Below are 10,864 nucleotides of genomic sequence, written 5' to 3' on the forward strand. Positions count from 1 at the left end.
TCTCTCAAGCTTGTCCACGTCCTTGTTAAAGTGTGGTGCCCACAACTGGACGTAGTACTCCAGCTGCGGTCTCACCACTGCTGAGTAAAGCGGAAGAATCAGCTCCTTGGTTTTGCTGGAGATGCATTGATTGGTGCATGCCAGAGTATTATTTGCCCTACTGGCTACAGCATCGCACTGCCGGCTCACGTTCATACTGTGGTCTATTATTACCCCCAGATCCCTTTCATTTGTGGTGCTAGTCAGTTTGGTACTGCCAAGTCTGTAGGTGTGTTGGGGGTTGCTTGTCTCAAGGTAGAGCACTTCACATTTCTCAATGTTGAACTTTATCAGATTCTGATTTGCCCAACTTGATAGCTTGTCTAGGTCCACCTGTATCTGCAGCTTATCTTCAAGTGTGACCACGCTTCCCCATAACTTGGTGTTGTCTGCAAACTTGGCCAGTGGGCTCTTCACCCCTACATCCAAATCGTTAATAAATATGTTGAAAAGTACTGGACCGAGCACTGACCCCTGCGGGACACTGCTGCCTACTTCTCGCCAGAATGACACAGATCCATTCACTACAACTCTTTGGGTCCTATCTTGCAGCCAGTTTCTCACCCACCTGACTGTCTCGGAGTTAAGCTCACAATCCTTCAATATGCTTGTGAGGACATCATGGGATACTAAATCAAAGGCCTTTTGGAAGTCTAGGTATACAATGTCAACCTGGTCTCTCATGTCCAGGCGGCAAGTTACGTGGCCATAGAAGGAGTTGAGGTTGGTAAGGCAAGACCTGCCTGCAATGAAGCCATGCTGGCTGTCATTCAGAATCTTACCTTCTGCAAGCTTATCGCAGATAGACTCGTTAATGAACTTTTCTAGGATTTTTCCTAGGATGGAAGTTAGGCTGATTGGCCTATAGTTACCTGGGTCCTCCCTCCAGCCTTTCTTGTGGATGGGCAAAACACTGGCCCTCTACTAGTCCTCAGGGACTTCTCCAGAGCACCACGAGCTGTGGAAGAGTTTTGCCAGGGGTTCCAGAATGACTTTGGCCAGCTCCTTCAGCACTCTTGGATGAAGATCATCCAGTCCTGCTGACTCGTTGTAACAGGGGGGCCTCTTCGGGGTCTGTCTATTGGCAACCTCGCCCACCTGTTATGGGCCAACCGCCCACCTTCTCTCCTGCCATGCCTTGTTGGTAATTAGTTAAATGATGTAATTAAGCGGGAGGCTGCCCATTTCCTGCCCTGATGCCAGGGGGTGCTATGTGTGGCTCCATTCCTCTCCTACACTGCAGCCCAAGCCTTGAAGATGGTATTTTTAGATTCCTCTATGTTGGGGTCTAGGCCGTTGTGGGCCTACCCCTTTTTTTTTCTCTCTAGCTCAGCCTGTCAGTCAAAAAAACAAAAAAACAACCCACTAATCAGGGTTTGACTCCCATGCTCTAGCTCCCAAAAGAAAACCCTCACTTGGGCTCCTGCCCCTCTGTGGCGCTGGGGTCTTCACCCCAAATGCTGTGCCCTCTTGGGTGCTGGGGTTCCCACACTGCAGTGGGCCCCCAGTGGGGCCTCCTCCTTCCCCAGATAGCCTCACCCAAACCACCAGTTGTTAAACATTAAACAAGGGAGGCAACATGCCTACTTACTTTAGATGATTGTGAGGATGGCTCCGGGCATGGTGTAGTCTTCCAACAGAGACTGCAGCTGCAGTACCGTAGTCATTGGAAGCCTGCCTCCGTGCTGCTTCTCTGGCCTTCTCCACTCATCATTTGTAGGGTCCTGGCCTTCCTCTTCCTGTCACCTGACCAGCTGGCAGGGCTTGAGCCTTAACCCTTACTTGACCGGCTGGCCATGAGTGGAAGGTTCTGGACTTAAAGGGGCGACCTTGTCTCTTAGTAACAGGGTTAGGGTTCCCTGTTACACTTGTATATGTCTAATTTTATTAATTGGTCATACACCAATTCTATGGCAATAGTATGGCAATAGTGGTGATTATTCCTACCGTGCTCATCCTGTACTTTACCTGGCATGGTTTTCCCCTTGGTCCAGTGAAAGATTGAGGCGAAGTAGTCATTCAGGAGTTTGGCTTTCTCCTGGGTGCTGGTAACCAGCTCTCCTGAGCTGTTGAGCAATGGCCCCACACTCCCATTTATTTTCCTCCTGTTCCCTATGTACCTAAAGAAGGACTTCTTCTTGTCCTTGATTCCAATTGCTAATCAAAGTTTAGACACCACTTTAGCCTTTCTTATCTGTTCCCTGCATATGTGGGCTGTCATGGAATAGTCCTCTGTGGGACCTGTCCCAAGCTTCCATTGTTTATAAGCCTCTTTCTTCTTTCTTAAGAGGACCGTGATTTCCCTGTTTAGCCAAGAGGGCTTCCCAGCCCTCCTGTTACTTTTCCTTCACATGGGAATGGACTTTCTTTGTGCTTCAAGGATCATGTCCTTAAGGAACAACCACTCTTTGTGCACACCTTGCACCTTCAGTCCCTGGTCCCACGCTAGTTGCCTTACTAGTGACCTAAGCTTGTTGAAATTTGCATTTTTGAAGTTCAAGGCTTCAGTTCTGCTATCTGATTTGTCTGTTTCACGTTGGACAGTGCACATGATAGTTTCATGGTTGCTGTCACCCAGACTTCTCTTTATATTTAAGTTGGTCACCAGGTCGTCTCCTTTGGCCAGGACCAAGCCTAGCAGAGCGTCACCTCCGGTTGGCCCATGCACCTTGTGAGTCAGGAAGAGCTCCTCAACACAGGTCAGGAAGGACTGCGACTGTTACAACTTGGCCAACTGTTCCTCTCAGGAGATGTCTGGATAATTAAAATTGCCCATGATGACCATGTCACATGCATGTGCAGCCTCAGTCAATTCTTGGGTGAACTCCAGATCGAGTTCTTCCCCCTGGTTTGGTGATCTTTAGTATATACCTACAGAGTTACATCTCTCTTGCTGTGTGCCCCCTCTCCCACAACTTGACCCAGAAGGTTTCAAGCTGTCCATTTTTGGAGCTGATGTCAGCCTCCAAGGAGATGTACTGCTCTTTCACGTAAAGAGCAACGGCACTACCTTTTTTCCCCACCTAGTCACTTCTATGCAGGGTTTAGCCCTCTATAGCTACACAGTAGTCATGCGAGGCGTCCCACCAGGTCTCTGTAATCCCTACTAGACCACAATGCCTGCTGGAGAGTAGGTGGTTAGCTCCTCCTGCTTGCTCCCTGTGCTCCTAGCATTAGAATATGGGCACCTGAGTCTTCCTACTGAGGCCCTCGTCTTCCTGTCCTGCTGATGGACAAATATTCCCTCAGCTCCCACAAGAGTGGCTCTCCCAGTGTCCCTATCTACTGGGCTTACTTGTATGTTGGTCCCTGGACATGTTTGAATTTGTGTATCCCTGTCCCCCCAGCAATCTTAGTTGAAAGCCCTGTCCAGAAGATCGGCCATCCTGGCCACGGACAGGGACTTACCTTTCCTCATGAGGTGGATGCTGTCCCTTCCCAGGAGTCCTCTCTCCCTGAAGTGCGTGCTGTGGTCAAGCAATCCAAAGCCTTCTTGGTGGCACTAGCATCGGAGTTGCTGGTTCACTTCCTCAATGTATCCTTCCCTTCTGGGACCGTGGCCTGCAACAGGGAGCACCTGGTTTTCCAGAGACTCTACCAGGAAGCACACCCCACAAGTGGGGGTGCCCCCATTCCCAGTTTTCAGCAGCTGCTCCAGGCAGCCTCTGCTGTCCAGGGCCTCAGGCTCTGTCTGGGTGAAGTTCTCGGTGACGCCAGGACACCTGCAGGTATGACGAGTCACTGTCATGGCTGAGAGCAATTGTGTGGTAATAGGCTATGCTACTACCCACAAACTGGCCTGCAAACTGGTTCCCCTTGTTTGAAATGCATGAGACTTCCTGTTACTGTATTATCTGAGCACTTAACAGCCTTGAATGGATTACCCCTCTCAGCATCCACATAAGATGAGGAAGTACTGTTGTTCCCATTTCCAGATGGGGGAAATGAACCCAGTGAGTCTAAATGACTCTGGAGTTACCTGTATCGGGTTGCAGAATTGCTTGCTCAAAAAGTATTTCAGTGTTCATTTACAGTCTTTTGCCACTGTCTTTATTCCTCTGGGACAAACATTCTCCTGGTAGGAGTCAACATAACCAAACTCGGTCCATAAATAAAGCACTTAAACAGCACATGGTCTTCTCCCAGACCCAAAGAGGATCCTCAGGCATGAGTTTGCCATCACTCGCCAACTGTCTCCCTTGTCCCTCCAGTCCCTTCAGCCACAGAAAGCACGCACTCACAGTCTCTCTGCTGCACTCATGGTCCTCTGAGAGAGGGACACTCCTGGAGTGGTCCTCAGGCTTTACCATAAGCTGTCCCACTGGCTCTCTCCCTCTCTACTCTGGCTTTCAGCTCTCAGCTTCCAGTTTTCCATTCTCTGGGAGCTCTCTCTCTCAGCCTTACCTCGGCTCTCAACAATTCCTAGCTCCCTTCCTTGGGAGCCTTTAGCTTCCTGTGGCCTGCTAATTATCTCCTTCAGCTGGCCCAGTGCTCCTAGGCAGACTGTAATATTTCAGTTTTCTTTCTCCTCCTTATCTTGGTTGAAAGATAGCCCTCCAACTCTACTTCTGGGTCCCCTGGAGCTAGCTGTGTCCTTTTTGTGCTTTGGCTCAAGCTTCGATGGCTTTTGGGCCCCCCCCCTCTTGCTCAGGGCAAAGCTGCTCTCCAGCTGATTCTGCAGTTCCCTGGCCCTAATTTTTCCCTTCCTGGGCTTTGGCGCAAGTTTTGACAGCTTCAGGGCTGCAACTCTCCTGTGCATTCTTGCCCAGGGTGAAGCTGCTCTACTCAGTTTATGTTCTGAGCCCATCTGCTGCCAGGACTCAAACCACACATGCCCCTCATGGGCTATCTTTTTTGCCTGCCCCTCTGGTGCTTTGGGACTACCCTCCACCCCTATAGTCCTATCCAAACCACTGGTAATATAACATAAACATTGAATCCCCATACAAACAAGATATTCAGTTATACACAGAACATAAGCCTAGTGGCTAGCTTGAATAAATTCAAATGCTTCCACTCAGGGATCTACCCCCTGCCCACCTGCAGAGGTTCCCATCAGGGTCTGTGGCTTGCTCCAGGGTAGTGCTCAACTACTGCCCTGCTGGCCTTGACAGGACCCTCTCCCATACTACCAATCTTGGACTGCCCACTCCCTGCAGCCTGCCCAGAAAGGGCATGGTTCCCCGCCCCGTCCCCCTCCCCCCCGGGATCTCCTTTCTTCTTTCTGGGACTGCCTCCCACCCATACCCACCACAGTCTTTTCAGCTTCCCCATAGGCCAGCCTTTGCTCTTAGGTCCCTACTTCTGTGGAGGATAGAGGCCGGTTCTCTTCTGGGGCTATATCCAACTGTGAAGTTCTATCTACCCCTGGGTGGCTGTGTTACTGTCTGGTACTCTCCATATAGAGCAGTCCCTTAGTCTGTTTTTACCCCCGTGGGTCTGCCACACAACATCTGTCCGTTCAGCCTTACCATCACAAGTGTAGCATCCCTGGGGTGGGCAAATGTAACCATCTCCATAAAGTGCCTCTTCCCAGCTTTGTTCCATCAAACAGCTGCATACCTCACCACTCCTGCTTTCTGAAACACCCGTCTGAGCCTCCTGCAGTTGACCCTGAAGTTGAGGTTCCTCCCAAACACAGTAGACTCCAAGGGACCAGCCCTCCAGTCTGGTTCACCCCTGGGCCAGATATTGGGACCTTTCTTCCTGGCTGCAGCCAGTGTTGTTGCCGTTCTCTCATCTGACTCATAGTTGCTGGTGGGGATGCCATCTGTCTTCCCCAGAGACAACTCCTGCTTGGGTCCACTGGTCCCCGTCATGACCTGCAGGACCTTTTCTGCACACTGTAGTTTCCCCACTTCTTTGGCTGCCCAGTGAGGTTCTCTCCCTCTTTTTAACCCCTGGGATCCCTCTTGGGTTGTGGTCCTCTCCCCACTTTTTCTCCATGTTTCTTTCTGGGAACTGTGCACTCTTAGCCATGGCTTCAGACAGCTTTATCTCTAGGCTGGTGAGCTTCTCCTTCTCTGCAAGTGCCTACTGATCTTTCTTTAACTTGTTTTCCATCTCATCCACCTGCTGTTCCAAGTCTCGCTTAGTCTTCTTCAACTCATGCACATTCTTGTCAGCTGCACCGTTGGAACACCTTATGTCCTCCATTTCAGTACAGAGTTGTGTACTGAGTTGTTCCAGCTTGGCCTTCCACTCCAGGACTTCTTCCAAAGCTTGAGCAAGTGCCTTAATCTCCTTCTCTCTTGCTTTGACCTCTGCTCAGTTTCACTCTTCTGCATATTGGGCAGAAAGATTCTTCTCTTCTGTCAGCATCTGAGTAAACTGTTCTTTTTCTCCAAGTTGGAATCAATCCAGTGCTGTCTATCTATGTCAACCATAAAATTCTCAAGCTCCTGTTGAAGACTATTCTTTGTTTCTTCCAAGCTATTATTTTCTCCTCAAGACATTGGCTCACAGCTTTGAAGTCTTTCTGCAGCTTCTTCCTGGCTTCCTCCACTGCCTTTAGGCAGTCCTGACCATCATCTGTCTTCTTCCTCAGGTCTGCTATCCACTTCTGGAGAGCCCGCAGCTTTGTTGGCCCCTTTCAGCTTCTGCCACAATTAGCTACTCAAACACTTCTTTTTCTGCCTCTGCAGCCAACAGGTGTCTCCACTCCTTATTCCTTCTCTCCATTGCTTGTGGTCATCTGCTGCCTTAAGGAAGCTACTGCAGACTCAGCCTGCTCACAGCTTTGGTGTTCGCTCTAGCTGTAATTGAAGGTATGCTGCCTCTTTGGCGATCCCATCAGATAACAGCTGAGCATCTAGCAGTTCATATCTCAGCTCTTTTAGGGTTCCAGGATTAGTACTCACCTTTGCTTCCCCCTTGATGCCCTTCACTTCCCATATTAGGGCAGAGGACACCTCTTGCCCCTTTTACAGGGCTTTTGTCTTTATGCTGAGCAACCCTTGAAGCTACTGCGGTTCACTTCAAACTGCTTTAGGTCCCTTTAAATTGCTCCAGTTCCCAAAGTGTGGGGGTTCACTTCACAACGGTACAGTTCCCTTTAACTCCTGCACTGAACTTTGTTGGTACTGCAGGGTTCTTTAGATTCCTGTAGGGCCCTCTATATTGCCTGCATTCTCCACCATGTGTAGCAGGTTGCAGAACTGCTCACTCAGACAAACTTTGTTTCAGTGTTTGTTTACAGTCTTTTGCCACTGTCTTTATTCCTCTGGGCCAAACCCCCTCATGGCAGGAGTTAACATAACCAAACCCAATCTGTAAATAAAACACTTAAAAAGCACAGGGTCTCCTCCCAGACCCAAGGAGAGTCCTCAGTCATGGTTTTGCTGCCACTTGTCTGTTCTCTCCCTTGTTCCTCTAGTCCTTTCAGCCACAGAAAAGGCTCACTCACAGTCTCTCCGCTACACTCGTGGTCCTTTGAGAGAGAGGCACTCCTGGTGTCCTTAAGTTCCACCATGAGTTGACCCACTGGCTTTCTCCCTCTCAGCTGTCCACTCTCTGCTTTTGCTTTCAGCTCTCAGCTTTTCCCTCTCTGGGCACACTTTCTCAGCCCTACCTCAACTCTCAACACCCAATATTTCTGTTACTCTGTAGCTCCCTTCCCTGGAAGCTTTTAGTGTCCTGTGGCCAGCTAAATTATCTCCCTCAGCTGGCCCAGTCCTCCTAGACAGCCTGTAATCACCCCTGACTGCCTGCAGCTAGGCTGTAGCCCTGCAAGCCTGCAGACTGCCCCCAGGCTCATTGAGCTAACAGACTGCACCTAGACCTGTTGAGCTAGTAGGCTGCTACACTGCTATATTACCCAATCAGGATATTCAGTAAATATCCTTATCTGCAGGAGCCCTCTGTGATAAACTATGGGAGCAGAAAAATGAATGTATTAACATGCAGGACATGTACATATAGGGCTAAATTGTCAAAACACCAGTAGGTTGATGTGAATGTGCAAGTGAGGGGTTGCACTTGCCTCAATGCAGGCAGGTATGACCTGCAAGTTATCTGCCCAGGGTCACCCTTGAGGTCTGTGGCAGAGAGGAAACTGAATTTGTCTCCCCCAAGTCCCAGTGCCACAACCATTGGACCAACCTTCTTCTCCTTCATAATCTAGTCCAGTGGTTAGTTACTTTCACTGTTAAAAATCTGCATTTTATTCCCAGAACACAAGGGGCATAGATCCATGCCTCAAATCCAGAGACTTTCCTGTGGTTCTGGATTTGAATTCTTTAGGTCATGAAGGTTTCTACAGTAGTTCTGAGGTGTGACTCATTAATACTAGTAAAGCACTTTGAGATACTTTAATGAAAAACACTGGGGAAAGGTAAAATGTTACCATTTTCCTGATTATTAGTGCAAAAGTGGCCTCCACCTCATTACTTCTTTGTATTAGAGATGTAGACCTCATTACTCCACTGTATTAGCCAATGGCATGTACACATGTGCCTGACAACTGCTCCATCACATGCTAATTAGCGCATGTTGGAGCAGACTAATTAGCATGTTCCAGCAGCTTTGGTATCACATGTATTGGGCATTCCCGCCCTTCAAAATAATGGCTCTGGCACTTTAACTAAGCTTGAATGAGCTTTTGTTAAAGCTCCAGTGCCATAGCAAGGAAGTTTGGTGCCCAGGGCAAGCCCATAGCAGCAGCCTACCCTTGCCCCATGCACAGATCCAGGGGGCACATGCCCCCCCATGCTTGCCTGGGGGTGCACACAGCAGGGGGAGCTGCTCCCCATGCCGTCTTTGGACAATCTGATTATGGCTCCAACCCATGCCCAGTGCCTGCCCCAGTGCCAGCTCCCCTTCTACCCTCTTCTCTCTCACCAGGAGGCCCCGATCTTCTCCCCTTATGCCCCTTCCTCCCCCTGCCCCTTCCCCCCACAACAGTCTCATCAGCAAGACACTGCTCTCCAAGATGCCGGGCTGGTCGCATTCATGCTGCAGCTGCACACATGCATGCAGCATTTATCAGTGACATTATCAGCCCTATCATCCAAAACTTTAAAGAGTATTTATAACAAAATATCGACTTGTAACTCGCCTGTTGGCACCCCTTTTCTTGGGCGCCCGGGGGGTTGCCCCACTCACCCCTCCCTTGCTATGGTACTGTAAAGCTCCCCCACTGCCATTTTGAAGTGTGGAATGCTAAATACATGAGACGCCTCAAGCGCTTTCATTAGAGCGGCTCCTGAGCTCTAATTAAAGCATCTCCCTCCCCTCTACCCTCCCCAGAGCTCATGTAAGAACAGTCCAAGTGATTTATGCAGCAAGATGTTTGTGGCAGGAGTTAAAGATAAAAAAGGATCCCTGTGTCCATCTGCCACTGGAAATAAACAGGAAAAAGACCAAGGAAGAAGGAAAGGGAACCTTCTGGGCTCCCTATGGCATGTACAACGCAACAGAAAAGGTCTCTCTCAAAGGATAAGCATGTTCCAGAAAAAAACTGAGTAGGGCAAATATAAATACAGTGGGCTAAATTTATCCCTAGGACCAACCTCTGTCCTATAAGCATGCCAGGCAGGGAGATGCAGAGCTGTTTCATAATGCCCATCACTTGGGCGAACTACTGAGATGAGCTACAGAGCTTCACAGTAAGCCGACACCTAGGCATGGGATCCCAGAGGCTTCCGTTCATGAAGTCTGGGTTTTTCAAAGGCAGTCAAGCACTCCGATTCCACTGAAATTATATGGGCCACTAACTTCCACCCAAAGTTTATTTAACCAAAATCAGAACACAGTGTTTGTTCACTGGCTTGAGAACTGCAGTATCCCATCAACTCCTCTTTTTAATACATGTTCTGCCTTGTTCTTCTATTCAGGTCAAAAATTATGGAGGAGTCTTGACAGAGGTAGACTTCAGTAACTACAGTGCCCTGGTGAAGAATCCAGTCCACACAGTGTATCGAGGTAAAATCTCCTGACTCCCCTGCTGCAGTGCATCAAAGTCTACATCACCTGATGACATGTTCTAACACCAGTTAGAAACTGCAAATCTGACCTGTCTCACCAGTATAGGGGAGAAGTGAGTGCAGAAAATAATGCAGCATGGAACTATTTAACACTGTCTGCAGTAGCACAGATCTGTGCAGGGCAGTAACACTGTTCCTGTTACCTTTCTGTTGCAAACTAGTGATTGTGGCATTATCTAACTGTGTCCCTACTGAGCTTGGCACTGCAGAGAAACAACCCCACTGTACTCAACCCTACTCTGTGTGTATTTAAGCCTGGCAATTAGACAAAGTAGATGCTTTCAGATTTTGAGTGTGTGCATTCAATGGGCTTTTCTAAGACAGCCTGAGAGTGGCACTGGGGTGCACACTTAGAGTCTCTGAGCTGCCTGTCTTGCTGGGCCAACATGTAAGTTTCATGTTGTCCTTGAAAGCAACTGGTGGCGTTTTGATCATATTGATGCAATATTCTAATGTGTGCTGCATTGTATCACAGTACATGAATTAGCACTGCTTGCAAGTAGCTCTCGCATGTGATCTGCAAAGAGAAAAATGTGGGCTTATACCCCCTTTAGTCTCTTTATAAAGGATACTGAGGGCCTGGAAGGTTTTAAGTTTTTGATGGAGTTATTTTGCTTTACACAGTCTTGGAGTCTGGTTCAAAACTTTTAAACTTACTGAATAGAAACCTTTTATCTGTCACTCAGTGATTTGTTTGCTTCCCCATAGTCAGTGATGTCATAACGCAAGGATGGCTGGTCTGCAGCACAGGTGCCACAAGTGGCATGGGCAGCCTCTGTGTGTAGCATGCAGCCAATTGGGGAAGGGACAAGCAGCACAAAGGCAGATAAGGCAGAGAGCAG

The 10,864-nt window shown here is 48.8% G+C and overlaps 1 protein-coding gene across 1 annotated transcript in view; it reads left to right on the top strand.

Annotated features, from left to right (window-relative positions):
* GGT7 (gamma-glutamyltransferase 7) overlaps positions 1-10,864 on the top strand; it is an 87,413-nt gene that overhangs the window by 41,782 nt on the left and 34,767 nt on the right. The window contains exon 8 of the mRNA XM_019513011.1: positions 9,873-9,960. Coding sequence (XP_019368556.1) covers positions 9,873-9,960 — 88 coding nt within the window. The remainder of the gene's footprint in view (positions 1-9,872; positions 9,961-10,864) is intronic.

Source organism: Gavialis gangeticus, unplaced genomic scaffold (genome assembly GCF_001723915.1).
Source record: "Gavialis gangeticus isolate Ggan-Ray unplaced genomic scaffold, GavGan_comp1, whole genome shotgun sequence".
Taxonomy (NCBI): Eukaryota; Metazoa; Chordata; order Crocodylia; family Gavialidae; genus Gavialis; species Gavialis gangeticus.